The following is an 11,937-nucleotide window of genomic DNA, read 5'->3' as shown; positions in this document are numbered from 1 at the left end:
GCTTAATTAAACTCCAGCCACTGCTGCAAAAACTCTGAATTACTCATTTTGTTTGAGAAATAAATACATACAGATCCTTTCCCTAAAATCATATCCTTAAGACTGCCTGCAACAAACAGTCCAGTGTCCTCCTCATGGCTGCTGTTGACAGTGATGATCTGGAACGGAAAGGACTGTAATAACTGATTCATGTGATGCTTGACCCCAACCAAGAGGCTTATTTTGAGCCAAGGTCTTTTGCAAGCTGTGTTTTGAGCAGTAATCCACACGCTTGATCTCATCTTTAACCTTTTGTGACGCAGGGTCAGTGGTACTTATCACGCTGTTGCTTACTAAAATGAAGACTTATAATAGTGACTACAGGGGCTTTTATTGTGTGTGAACAAATGTACAGAAATCACTGCAGGTAAATTGCTTTGTAGATGTTGTCAGTTCTAGTGGCTAATGATTTATTAATTCATTCATTCATTTTCCGTAACCTGCTTATCCAGTTAAGGGTCGCAGGGGTGCTGGAGCCGATCTCAGCTGTCAATGGGTGAAGGCAGGGTTCACCCTGGACAGGTCGCCAGCCTGTCACAGGGCAGACATATAGAGACAGACAACCATTCACACTCACATCCACACCTACAGGCAATTTAGAGTCTTCAATTAACCTAAGTTGCATGTCTTTGGACTGTGGGAGGAAGCCGGAGAACCCGGAGAGAACCCACGCTGACACGGGGAGAACATGCAAACTCCACACAGAAGGTTGTCCAGCCCGGGAGATGAACCCGGGCCCCTCTTGCTAGTGATTGAATGAACTTGCATTTATTTACTTTCCTACAACAACAAAAAACCATTTATCTATCCTCTATTTTGTCAAATGCTCGCTACTTCATTGTGGATCAAGTTCTGGTATAGTAATGGTATGCGTTATTAAGTGCTTTGCCTTAACTTTGTTTGTTTGTTTGTTTGTGCGTGCTTAAGAGGATTCAGCGATCATCAGTTTCACTATTTAAACCTATACTTTTCCTTCTGTTCTTCTGTGACAGACCTATACAATCACTCGTAACAACCCTGTTCCCTAGCAACAACAATTGTAATTTGTTTTTAGTTTGTAATTAAAGACTTTATTAATTAAAGAGTAAACACTTTATTCGTATTTATGGAACCTGATTTAAACACCAAAATTATACAGCAAATCTAAAGCTGTATTATGCTATGTAAGGGTTAACTAACTCTTTTTAATCTTCAATTTTAAGGCATTAACCTACATTATGACTCACAGGTAGAAACTCATGTAAACCTGTAAAGCTAGAATAACTAAGTGAGTAAATCCCAAGGGTTTATGGGTCTGATTTACTGGGAGGAGGGGCATGTCACTGACTGAGAGCGGGTTTACAGTGGTACAAGAGGCCATCTCTGTACGTCATGTGGTCTAGATGGAAACACGTTGTTTATAACTCCTTATATTGAAGAGGTGAGCGTGCATTTTGGGTCTATTTTAGTGGAACGAATAAAGATCTTAGCACACATTTGTACAGTTGGGAAGCAGGACATGACAATGACTTTATTTTTTTATTTTTTTACCAAACTTTAATTCATAGGATTAAGAGAAAAAACTGCCTTTTACAACAGTAATCAGGTAAAACAACATTACTTTACAGTATGGACCTTAATTGAATACACACAATGCTGGTTTGATAGTGTCTAAGTAATGTTATTTTTTACAGCAAAATGAAAAACAGTAAAAATACAACAACAGCACAACAACAATAGAAAAACATTATCATACATCAACATATTGACACTTTATAACAAGAAGGCTGTGACTTTAGTACTATATAGTGAGAATGTATATATATAAAGTTCCTTGAATAGAATTTAAAGAAAATGTAATTCATCTTAACCTTATAAGCTTAATTACTATAGTTGTGCTAATAAAAGCCAACTGATTGCCAGTTAAGAAGAATTTCTTCCTTTGAAATTAGAAAAAATTACAAAATACATTTTTCCATACATAAGTCAATGCTTAGATTGTAGCCATGATTGTTCTCCCTGTGAGGGCCTGTGTCATTTCAGAAGTGTGCACTCCTTCTCCGCTGCTCCAGCACCCATCCAGCAGGGTTCATATCCAGCTTTAACATGCTGAGCACCCATGGGTCCTGCTGTGCGCCTCTAATGAACTCCTCCATGTTAATATGACCTGTGGAGCAAAAAAAGTAGAAAGTCTGGATTGATGTTCTCTGTTGAAACAACAAAATATTAACCATAAAAAAGTTTTTTCGTTGCATTAATGACAGGTGCCGAAATTAATGCTTACCATCACCATCACTATCGACGGCCTCAAATATTCGATCCGCAACCTCATCTACTGTTAGTTGTGTATCACCCGTGTCTGTTTTTGAGCCTTTCTTTATCCGAAAGAGGCTCTACATGGAAAAAAAATAAAAGTTGTATTTAATGTTAATAACACAGAAAATGTCATTTGAACTGCCTTTTTAGCATAAGCCGCTGCACTGTGTGGCGATGCATGGTAGACTGAATAAATGAAGATTGACCGTCTTGAGCACCCTCATTTATTATCACCGTTGTTCAAGCTTGCAGAAACACACAGTGTCTCCTGGTTGACATTGTGAAATGATCGTTCAGGTTAAGGAAAAGAAACTTCTTGGTTAAGGTTAGAAAGAAGATTATGATTTTTGTTTTAAACAACGTAGCAACGTAATGTAACAATTCAACACCAAAACGTAACGCCACAACGTAACTCAATAACGTAACTCAACAATGTTACGCCAAAAAGTAACGCAATAAAGTAACGCAACAACGTAAAGCAACAACGTAACGCTACAAACGCAACAACGTAACAACGCAACAACGTAACGCAACAACGTAACGCAACAACGTAACGCAACAACGTAACGCAACAACGTAACTCAACAACTCAACAATGTTACGCCAAAAAGTAACGCAATAAAGTAACGCAACAACGTAACGCAACAACGTAACGCAACAACGTAACGCAACAACGTAACGCAACAACGTAACGCTACAACGTAACGCTACAACATAACGCTACAACGTAACGCTACAACGTAACACAAAAAAGTATCGAACAAAGTAACGCAACAAAGTAACGCAACAAAGTAACGCAACAAAGTAACGCAACAAACCCAACAACGTTGTTCTACTTGCTTCAAAAACTTCCACGATTAACTTATCCGTGGTTCTCAGAAATGCAAATGTTAAATAGCCTTGCATTTACATAGTAACTTTTTGTCTGACAACTGACAGCGCTGTTCAAAATATGTCAACAATCATACATTCACCTAAATTCATTAACACAAACAGAGGTGGCTCCCATTCAAGTTGCCACCTACCAATCAGAATCTAATCTAATGAATGACATTTTTGTTATTGACAACTGGGCTGTAACTATCTACCCGATGATAAAATGAAGTAGGTAAGAACGTACTCAATAAGATAATTTGACTCTTCTGTATGGCCATTTCAAAGATTGTATAATATCTATGTCAATTTAAATTGAAGTTGTCCTTAATACTTTGTGTATCCATTGTGTGCTTCACAAGGAATAGACTTGCATATAGCCTATATGCATATATTTTTTCTCACTGGGAATAATCGTCCTTGTTATTTCTTGTGTCTTCATCTTCTTTAATTTAAGAACTCCAGAATTATTGTAAATGGTAGGGGTAGACATTGTATCCTAATTTGATTGTATTATAGATGGAGATGTACTATGGGGCTGCCGGCATTTGCTGCTTAAATGTATTATTTATTTCTGTAAAAGGACAACCTACTTTAAGGGATTCTCCTTTTTCCAGCCCTGTATGTTAGTTGTAACCAACCAAGACAGTTCTAGTTGTAGTTGACTTAAAGGCAGACTTACATCAATTATTGACCGTAGTTCGTCCCTGTCCACATAGCCATTGCTGTCTTTGTCATACACCTTGAATGACCAGCGCAGTTTATGCTCCAGGTCTCCCCGGAGAACAAGATTCAGGGCTGCCACGAACTCAAGGAAATCAATTGTATTGTCCTGAAAGGTAGGTTGAATAAGAACAATATTCACATTTTGGTAAAGACGCACAGTATGCAAAACAGTAACAGCTTTCACTCTCTCACCCCATTTCTGTCAAAAGCTCGAAACATGTTCTCCGCATAATCAGAAGCTTCCCCTGTTGGGTCCACACCAAAGAAACGCTTGAACTCATGCAGAAAAAGTAGTCCACTTGGGCATTCCATGACAAACTTTCTATACATATCCTGAATTATTCTGACATCAACCTCCGGACTGTTCTCTGTTTGTTGTGTCTGCCCCATGGCTGGCCTGTAAATCATCAGTCCATAGTCCGGAACCCTCTGAGTATAAGCTCCACATTGGAGTGGCCAGACATGAAATGACCATCTCTTAGCCTTAGGTGTTTTTTAACCCCGTGGGATCCCAAAGCTCCAGTTTGCCTATGAGACAGGCGATTAGTGTGGCTTCAGGATTACCACGGTATTATGTTGTTGGGGTTTTCTCTCTCAGTTAATTAGTTTTGTAGCTAAATGTGGGTCTAGGCCAAACAAGAAGGAAGGACAAGTATTACTCCAATCTGGTTTATGCTTTCCAATGGTATGGCATTCAGTATTTGTCACTGCTGGTAAAAAAAAAGAACAACTATATAGTTAATATAAATGTGAATTGCTGTCAGTGAAATCACATTGCTTTTAGGACACATTAGGTGTATATGTTAAAGATTATGCTTAGTCCTGTTTAGTTGTTGATTACAGCAGCTGCATTCACAGATTTCTTTGGAAACTTCAGGGCACCAGAAGATGCTGAAACACACTAGAATTCATTTGGAGTCATGTTTCTGCACACATGATGAATTCAAGTCCAAACTACACTTTCGGATTATAGTAGCTGTTGTGGCAACCCAGTCAACAATTTTTTCTTTTGGCATGGTTTTCTAGAAACCACATAGCCTAGTTACTCTTCTTAAAATAAGTTGACTTTTGGTTTCATACAAGACACTAACAGTGGTCTCCTGAGTGAAAGTCGTGTGTTTGTTCACTGGATCATCATCACCACCGTCAACATCAACCCCCACCCACTCTAGGCTTGTCATGCTACCTATTTATGGAAGGTTGTAGCTTTTTCTCTGAGCGTCAAGGTGAAAGGTTGATCTGTGAGTCGAGATCACATCCCGTCCAACCCATACTTAGAGGACTTTCTCTAACTGACTTTCTCACTTGATGTACTACGTAACTTATTCTGTGTGTCACTCGTTTGACCGAATGTAAAATTCAAACATTCAATGTATTTGTGCCATGCAGAAACGTTATTGCCAACATGTTTTCTTAGTGACTGGGTTGGTTTCTTGTCAGTTCGTTTCTAAATTTCAATGGCTGCCTTTTAGAGCTGGTCAGGTAGTTTAGGTTTATCGGAAACCTTTCTCTAAAAACAGATGCCTGCTGTTGCTGGAAATGAGGTTGTCAAGACCGGAGTTTGCAGAATAGAAAACCAGAACCAAGAGTCAAAAGGAGCAGAACTCTTTAAAGCTGCAAAGCTCAGTGCCATTATTGAGGGGGGTTCATTTTTAGTGACCTCTTTCAGGTTACCCATAATAATCCATTGTTAAAACCAAAAACAATGTGAACTACAGTTTTTTTAAAAGTAAGCAATGCCTTTTCTAAAACATGTCATTAATGATTCTCTGACTTTCCCTCATAGACGTAGTCTTGTCTATTAGACATCAAACTGAGCTTTGACAAGCCTGCAGCAGCAGTCAGTACATGTTGTTATACATAACTCATTAAATAAATGATGAAGTATACAAGCTTGTCCTTTTATCTTGAAAAAAAAAAAAAAGTTGGCAACATGAGTAAAAGCGCTCTTTACTTACATTTAATAGAGTTTTTCCCTAAAAAAACACACCAGACATGACTTCCTTTCCATGACTTTATCTGCCACATGGCTGATGTCCAATTTTTCTGCTGTCCTTAATCACTTACAGTGTTGTTTTTTTCTGTTTGGAACAAAAGACACTAAGAGGCTAAGGCGCTCTAGGTCATGCTAATTTGGAATAGGTATATCAATCTCTTTAATTAGATTACCTACACTCTGCGGATAGGCTGGGGAGGCAAGATCCCTCAGGATACCCCAGTGTATCCAAATCAAATCTGAGTGCCCAACGTTTTATATAGTTGATGGTTTCTTATTGGTTGCTGCAAAATTTAACAAAATTGTCCATCACCCCAACCTATAATGAGATGTTAGAGTACAGCAGTAGAGTGTTGCAGCGTCTTGGTAAGCAGTGTTTAACAAGACGGTTGTGCCCTGACAATCGGGATGAGCATGTACCAAAAAAAAATCAGTTTTCTGTTTAATAATTCCAGATGGATAGTTATGGATTCCTTTCATGCCAATATCTCATCGGTAAGTGGGTACTGTAACTTTGCAATCCACATTGAAAATTTGAACAACCTGTAAAGTGTCTCTTATGATGATATACTGTATTTGTGGCTCTTCATGCTCATATAATTGATATTCACAATATATTCTGGAATTATGCAATGAGGGATAAACATTTTGTTGCTTATTATCCATGCAAAATAAGTTTGGTGGTGATTTCGCAAATAAGTATTGGATTGTAGTGGGGCAGCTTCCTGCTGTTGTTTGTGTTCCCAAAGTGCAACACAAACTTGGTTTCAAAGGGTTGGGGGGTGTATAGCTGGCTACTCTTTCCCAATGTTTCCAAAGATCTGGCCACGGACAAAATATAAACACATGGCAACGTACTGAAATCCACCTCTGTGGTCGTTCCAGCTACAGTATTTATCCATTATGTCACAGTCACAGATTTGCAAGGGGACAACAATACCAGCGTCACTGTCATGGCTGGAAAAAGCATAAATGCACGTTAATAGAAATAACCAATCAAGACAGTATAGTTTGAGACCAAACAATAATTGTTCAAGTTGTTGAGCCATATTGAAGACAAAATATTGCACTAAATGTTTTGGATTTTAAATTTGGAATGGCCAATTACCCCAATTATTATGACTCAATGTTATAAAGGTGGCTCCTCTCTTAATCCAGTGCCAATCTGCAGTCTGCTTTTGATACATTTCAGATCTGCCTTATCCAACATCAAATTGATTTAAATGTTGATTAAACAAAAAGACTGGTATTTTCAAGAAGACAGAAGAAAATCATGCCAACTTCGCGTACTTAAACCCCAGTAGGGGTCTAAAATATTTAATGCAAACATTTCTCACCTCTATATTTTGGTGAGCTCATTATAGTGTTATGTATTACTGAATTATTTGTCTGTGGCTTTTAGATTAATTACAAATGCTTTTTCTGTCAATATGCGTTACTTTAAGGTCTTATTATTTAAAATAAAACATTGGATTTACTAAAAGAAACATGACATGTCCTGTACATATAACCGTTGTTTTTGTCCATTGGGTGGAGCAAGGGAGTTTTTTTACACCTTACATCAAAGCACAGACAGCGTCACAAGAACGAGGTCTTAAACACACACATGGCCAACATTTATCAGCTCTGTTGTGGCCAAGTTTAGACAAGGTTTGACTCAGTTCATCACTAAGAGGATTAAATGAAAGCCATTATGGGTTATTCCGCTCATGCCTTGAAGGTGCCTGGAAAAAAAAGAAAAGAAAACAAGAAGAATACAAAAACAAGATTGGAAAGTTATATAGCGTTATAAGAAATGCATTGTATTTCAAGAATACTCCGTACCTTTATTTAATTGTTCAGATCATTAATTATTTTTTATATTACATGCCCCACCTCCCCCCTTGGTCTGGGCTTAGCCCTGGATGTTTACAATATGTAGTCACACCAGGTTAATAAGTATTTGAATGGCTACATGATTTGTTGACTCTTAGTCAATCATGTTTAGCCTAGCAGACTCAAACAAGGCTAATAGGATTAGGCTCTTGTAGGAGGGATTCTCCTCACAGGGCTCTGACCTTCACCTCCTCTGCTGTACTCATCATGGGAACTCTTCTCATCATCCGTCCAAGGATACATAATTCACTGTCAAGTTTCACCTTTACATAACATTTGAAGTCTTTGTTAATGTTCTTTTCCTGCAACAGTTCAACAACAAAATAGCTGCAAATATTAAGGCCAGACACAGAAAAGCATACGAGCAGATTTACAATGTTTGCACCTATGCTTTATAAAGATATAGTCAAAATGAAAATGAATGAAGCGAACATGTAGGAATATGATGAAGGTTATGTAGGTATGTAGAATATATCAATATTCATAGTATCAGCGTTGGACAGTAACACAAATGTAACTACAGTCAGTGGCCACTTTATTAGTAAAACATCTGTACAATCAAATCAGTTTTTGATAAAGATGTTGGAAATGTGTAAATCTAATAAAAAGATTATTAATGAGATCTTAGTCAAAGACTTTATATTGAAAGGTGTTTGGGATTCTCGGTCCTTCCTATATACACAGGCGGGGTAGCAGACTTTTTGAAACTACTATGAATTCAGTGCCAAAGCCTATATTTTAACATATAATAACACATTTATGATATTGTAATATGAGCAAAACATTACAGGTATAATAAAAGTCGATTTAATGGGAGAGCGGTTATATTGGATTCCAATAGACATGTACATGTTTACCTAATAAAGGAGCTAGTGAGTGTATGTGTTATAGTAATGTGACTACTTTTTAAAAATATTATTATTGATCATCAATGCTTCTAATTATAGGCTACAACACGCATTACACACAAGTGAGAGCCTATTTATGAAGATGATTTGTTTAGGGGCATAAAGATCAACTGATGAATAGAAAATAATATTTCTGATATATCTGCATATCTACCATTTCCAATCATGTCCACTAGGTGGCGATGTTGGTTCACTGCCAGAGCTGTTGGACTGCGGGTGGCAGTATGATTAACACAATGAAGGTTATTTTAGAAGAACTATTATAACTATCTAAATACAAACTCCAGGGGATGAGATGGTCAGTACAATCAGTTGTAATAATTTGTTTCTCTGAAAATACTCATAACATCAGTTTATCTGAAAACTGAGATTTCATAGCTTTCACATAGCAATCATATTAAACTGACTCAATTCAAAAGGATTGCATTGCAACATGTTGTTATAGCCTCATCTCTGTTGCCTAGCATTATTGCATACAATATATACATCATATTCATTGTCTTAGCATGAGCATAATAGCAAATCAATTGAAACATTCTGCAGTGGCATTGTTTTCTCACCGCTTTGTTATAGTTATTGATTATAAAAACAAAAAAACATCGAAGATTCCTTTTTGTCAATTGTACCAAAGAGTGTAAAAAAATTGTTTTATTTTTCATGTCTTCCTTCCACTTGAATCAAAATGTGCACAAAATACATACTCGTACGGATCGTACAGATGATACATACACAATGCTGCTAGGTGTGCATCACACTGCATGTTAAATGAAAACAGTATATCCTTCATTTTGCATTTCAAATCTACTACCAATATTCTGTCAACTCTGGTTGAAATACACTAAAACTAGTAAAGAATTTATACTAATTAAGAAAAAATAAAAAACGGTACTTTCCGGTCCACTAAATAGATTTTTCCGAAGCATTCGATCACATCTTACATTCTTTTTCAGTGAATGGGGATCGCTCAGTTGGCATCATTTTGTGTGTGCGTGTGCTAGAAGGACATCTTAAAAATAGATATAAAGACATGGAAATTGAAAATGTTGAAAGCATGCAGTGACAGAAAGGACTAAGCTGAAAAGGTGGATGGCTGTTTACAGAATGCTGTTGTTAAATTTCCCACTGTGATCACAGTTCTAAATCACGTGGGGGCCAACATTTTCATGCTATTTCATGTTGCCTGCACATGAATGTCCACTGGGTGATCGCAGAAGATTACAGCACCAGAGCTCCATTAATCATACCTTTTCCATCTCTTACTTATATCTTATACAAGCTTTCTCTAATTGCTAGCAATACTCCCTTCCATCTGTTACCTTCTGTCAATATATACTGCAGGGAGAAACTTCTCTTCTCTTTTTCTTCCAAAAGGTTCAGAAGACAAAAAGCAGGCTGCATTTTTTTTTTTTACACAAGACAGATTTCAAAACACATACAATTATGCTTGGTTTTAAAAAGGAATTAGATATGATAACAGTTCCAGACACAATAGAGCCTTTTACAGCTGAAGTCTTCAAAAATACACGTGCGCACGTTGGCAACAGATTGCCGTTTTGCCCGGTCATCGAGAAAAGTTAGCAAGCCTTAAACATTTAATAAAAATAATTAATAGCTTCAACATGTCTGGTTTTCAGATATGATATTATAACAGCAGTGTTACGAAGATCTTGTTAACCGGCGACTTTCAACCCAATGCGTCCGCTCGAGGTTGCTCGTAGTAACTTACGTAAATGTTTGGCCTATATACTAAAAAAGATGAGTCTGTATTTAGATTTGAACTGGACTCTGGACTTATGTTTGTAGTGCCCATTTAAGACCTGATAAACTCAAAACTCTGAGTCTCTGTCATGGTATTCAACATCCTGCATGTGACAACAACCTAGTTTAAACTAACTAGTGACTGGTATGCTCGTAATTCTTTACTCATGGGACATTACAAACTAGGTTTTGCCATCAAATACATGTGGCCACTATGAATTTTGCCTCTTGCTATGTATTCTTGTAAGTCAATTTGTTGCATTCCCAATCTTTGGTGGTTAATTCCGTCATACGTCAGTTGCCAAATTGCGTGTGCTCACATCTGTACGTCATCTTTGTAAACAAACTGTAAAAGGGCCTATAATGTTCCCAAATAAAGCATATTCTCTTCTTTTACAGAGCTTCATATGCATTTAGTTACAACTGATGGATGCAGCAAAGGAAGGAAGTTAATATTGCAAACAAAAAAAAAATCCATGCAGCAACAAAAACGAACCGAAAAAGAACAAAGGGACAGTGAGGGACTTACAGGGGGCAACAGGTGAGCAGGAGGTCAGGTGACTAACGAGGGACAGGTGACACTAATCAGGGCGAGGCAGACAAAATCTGACGGGAAAACACACAAAGTCAGGAAGAAGAAGGATCTGATACAAGAGGAACTGTGAGTAACCAAATAAAACAGGAAACATTGTTTGTTTGTTGCCAGTGTTTTGGTAGTTTAATGAAAATCTTAAGTAAAGAGGTAAAAAATGAAACACCAAAGTATGGTTTACATTTTGTACTACCTTGTCATTTGCATTTATTTATTTATCTTCAGCAGAAAAGGAAGGTTGGATAAATGGTCAGAGTCTCCGTGTTATATTTCCAGGGGCTTTTCATTAAAGCTCATATCCTTTACAGTTTTAGAGGCAGCATTCACTGAATAAAAGCATCCTCTTCAGATGTATTCCAACCACAGAGATGCTGAAAATGTCTGAAAGCCTTCTATTGCTTACATCTATTAACAGCCGTCAGGGTACTGTAGCATGTAAACACTCTCCCATGTGAACACATTCAGCGACCCAACTCCCACTGTCATTCTATCACTGTAATAGAGAAGAGAGAGGGCTTTAATGTAACATAAATAAAGGATGTGAGTGATATATATATATATATATATTTATACATACACAGATATATGACCTTATGAAAATACAATGTTCTACACAAGTGTCTGATATTAACCAAAGCCCATTTCTTTACCCACAAGGTATTGTGTCTAATCTTTTAACATTTTGTTACTTGTTTGCTGATTTTATTTTGAAAGGCAGAATCTTGTTTTTGTCCAGGCCTGGATTTTAAGTCACCAACGGACTAGCTTAAACATGATTCCTGAGTATAATTTGTCAACTATTCCGGTTACATGAGTTATGTATAAAAAAAGTAAAATATTATTCTAGCAACTGGTCATTGTATTTTGTACTGTAA

The 11,937-nt window shown here is 37.2% G+C and overlaps 1 protein-coding gene across 1 annotated transcript; it reads right to left on the bottom strand.

Annotated features, from left to right (window-relative positions):
• Positions 1 to 2,038: 2,038 nt before the first annotated feature.
• On the bottom strand, positions 2,039 to 4,323 carry LOC129105224 (guanylyl cyclase-activating protein 2-like). The gene is made up of 4 exons (XM_054616122.1): positions 4,126 to 4,323; positions 3,890 to 4,039; positions 2,303 to 2,411; positions 2,039 to 2,185 (listed from the first exon to the last, which is right to left on the bottom strand). The coding sequence occupies exons 1-4, from the start codon at positions 4,321 to 4,323 to the stop codon at positions 2,058 to 2,060; spliced, it is 585 nt and encodes a 194-aa protein (XP_054472097.1). The 3' UTR covers positions 2,039 to 2,057.
• Between the last annotated feature and the right edge of the window lie 7,614 nt (positions 4,324 to 11,937).

The sequence above is a fragment of the Anoplopoma fimbria genome, chromosome 2 (assembly GCF_027596085.1).
Source record: "Anoplopoma fimbria isolate UVic2021 breed Golden Eagle Sablefish chromosome 2, Afim_UVic_2022, whole genome shotgun sequence".
Classification (NCBI taxonomy): Eukaryota; Metazoa; Chordata; class Actinopteri; order Perciformes; family Anoplopomatidae; genus Anoplopoma; species Anoplopoma fimbria.
Note: the sequence above shows the minus strand (reverse complement) of the source record. Positions and strands in the feature narration are given on the sequence as shown.

Excerpts from the sequence above, each read along its gene's own strand:
- LOC129105224 (XM_054616122.1), bottom strand. The coding sequence starts at position 4,323 with ATGGGGCAGACACAACAAACAGAGAACAGTCCGGAGGTTGATGTCAGA. Across the intron at positions 4,040-4,125 it reads GAGCTTTTGACAGAAATGGG|GACAATACAATTGATTTCCT; the intron begins GTGAGAGAGTGA and ends CCTACCTTTCAG. Across the intron at positions 2,186-2,302 it reads CGTCGATAGTGATGGTGATG|GTCATATTAACATGGAGGAG; the intron begins GTAAGCATTAAT and ends TTTGCTCCACAG.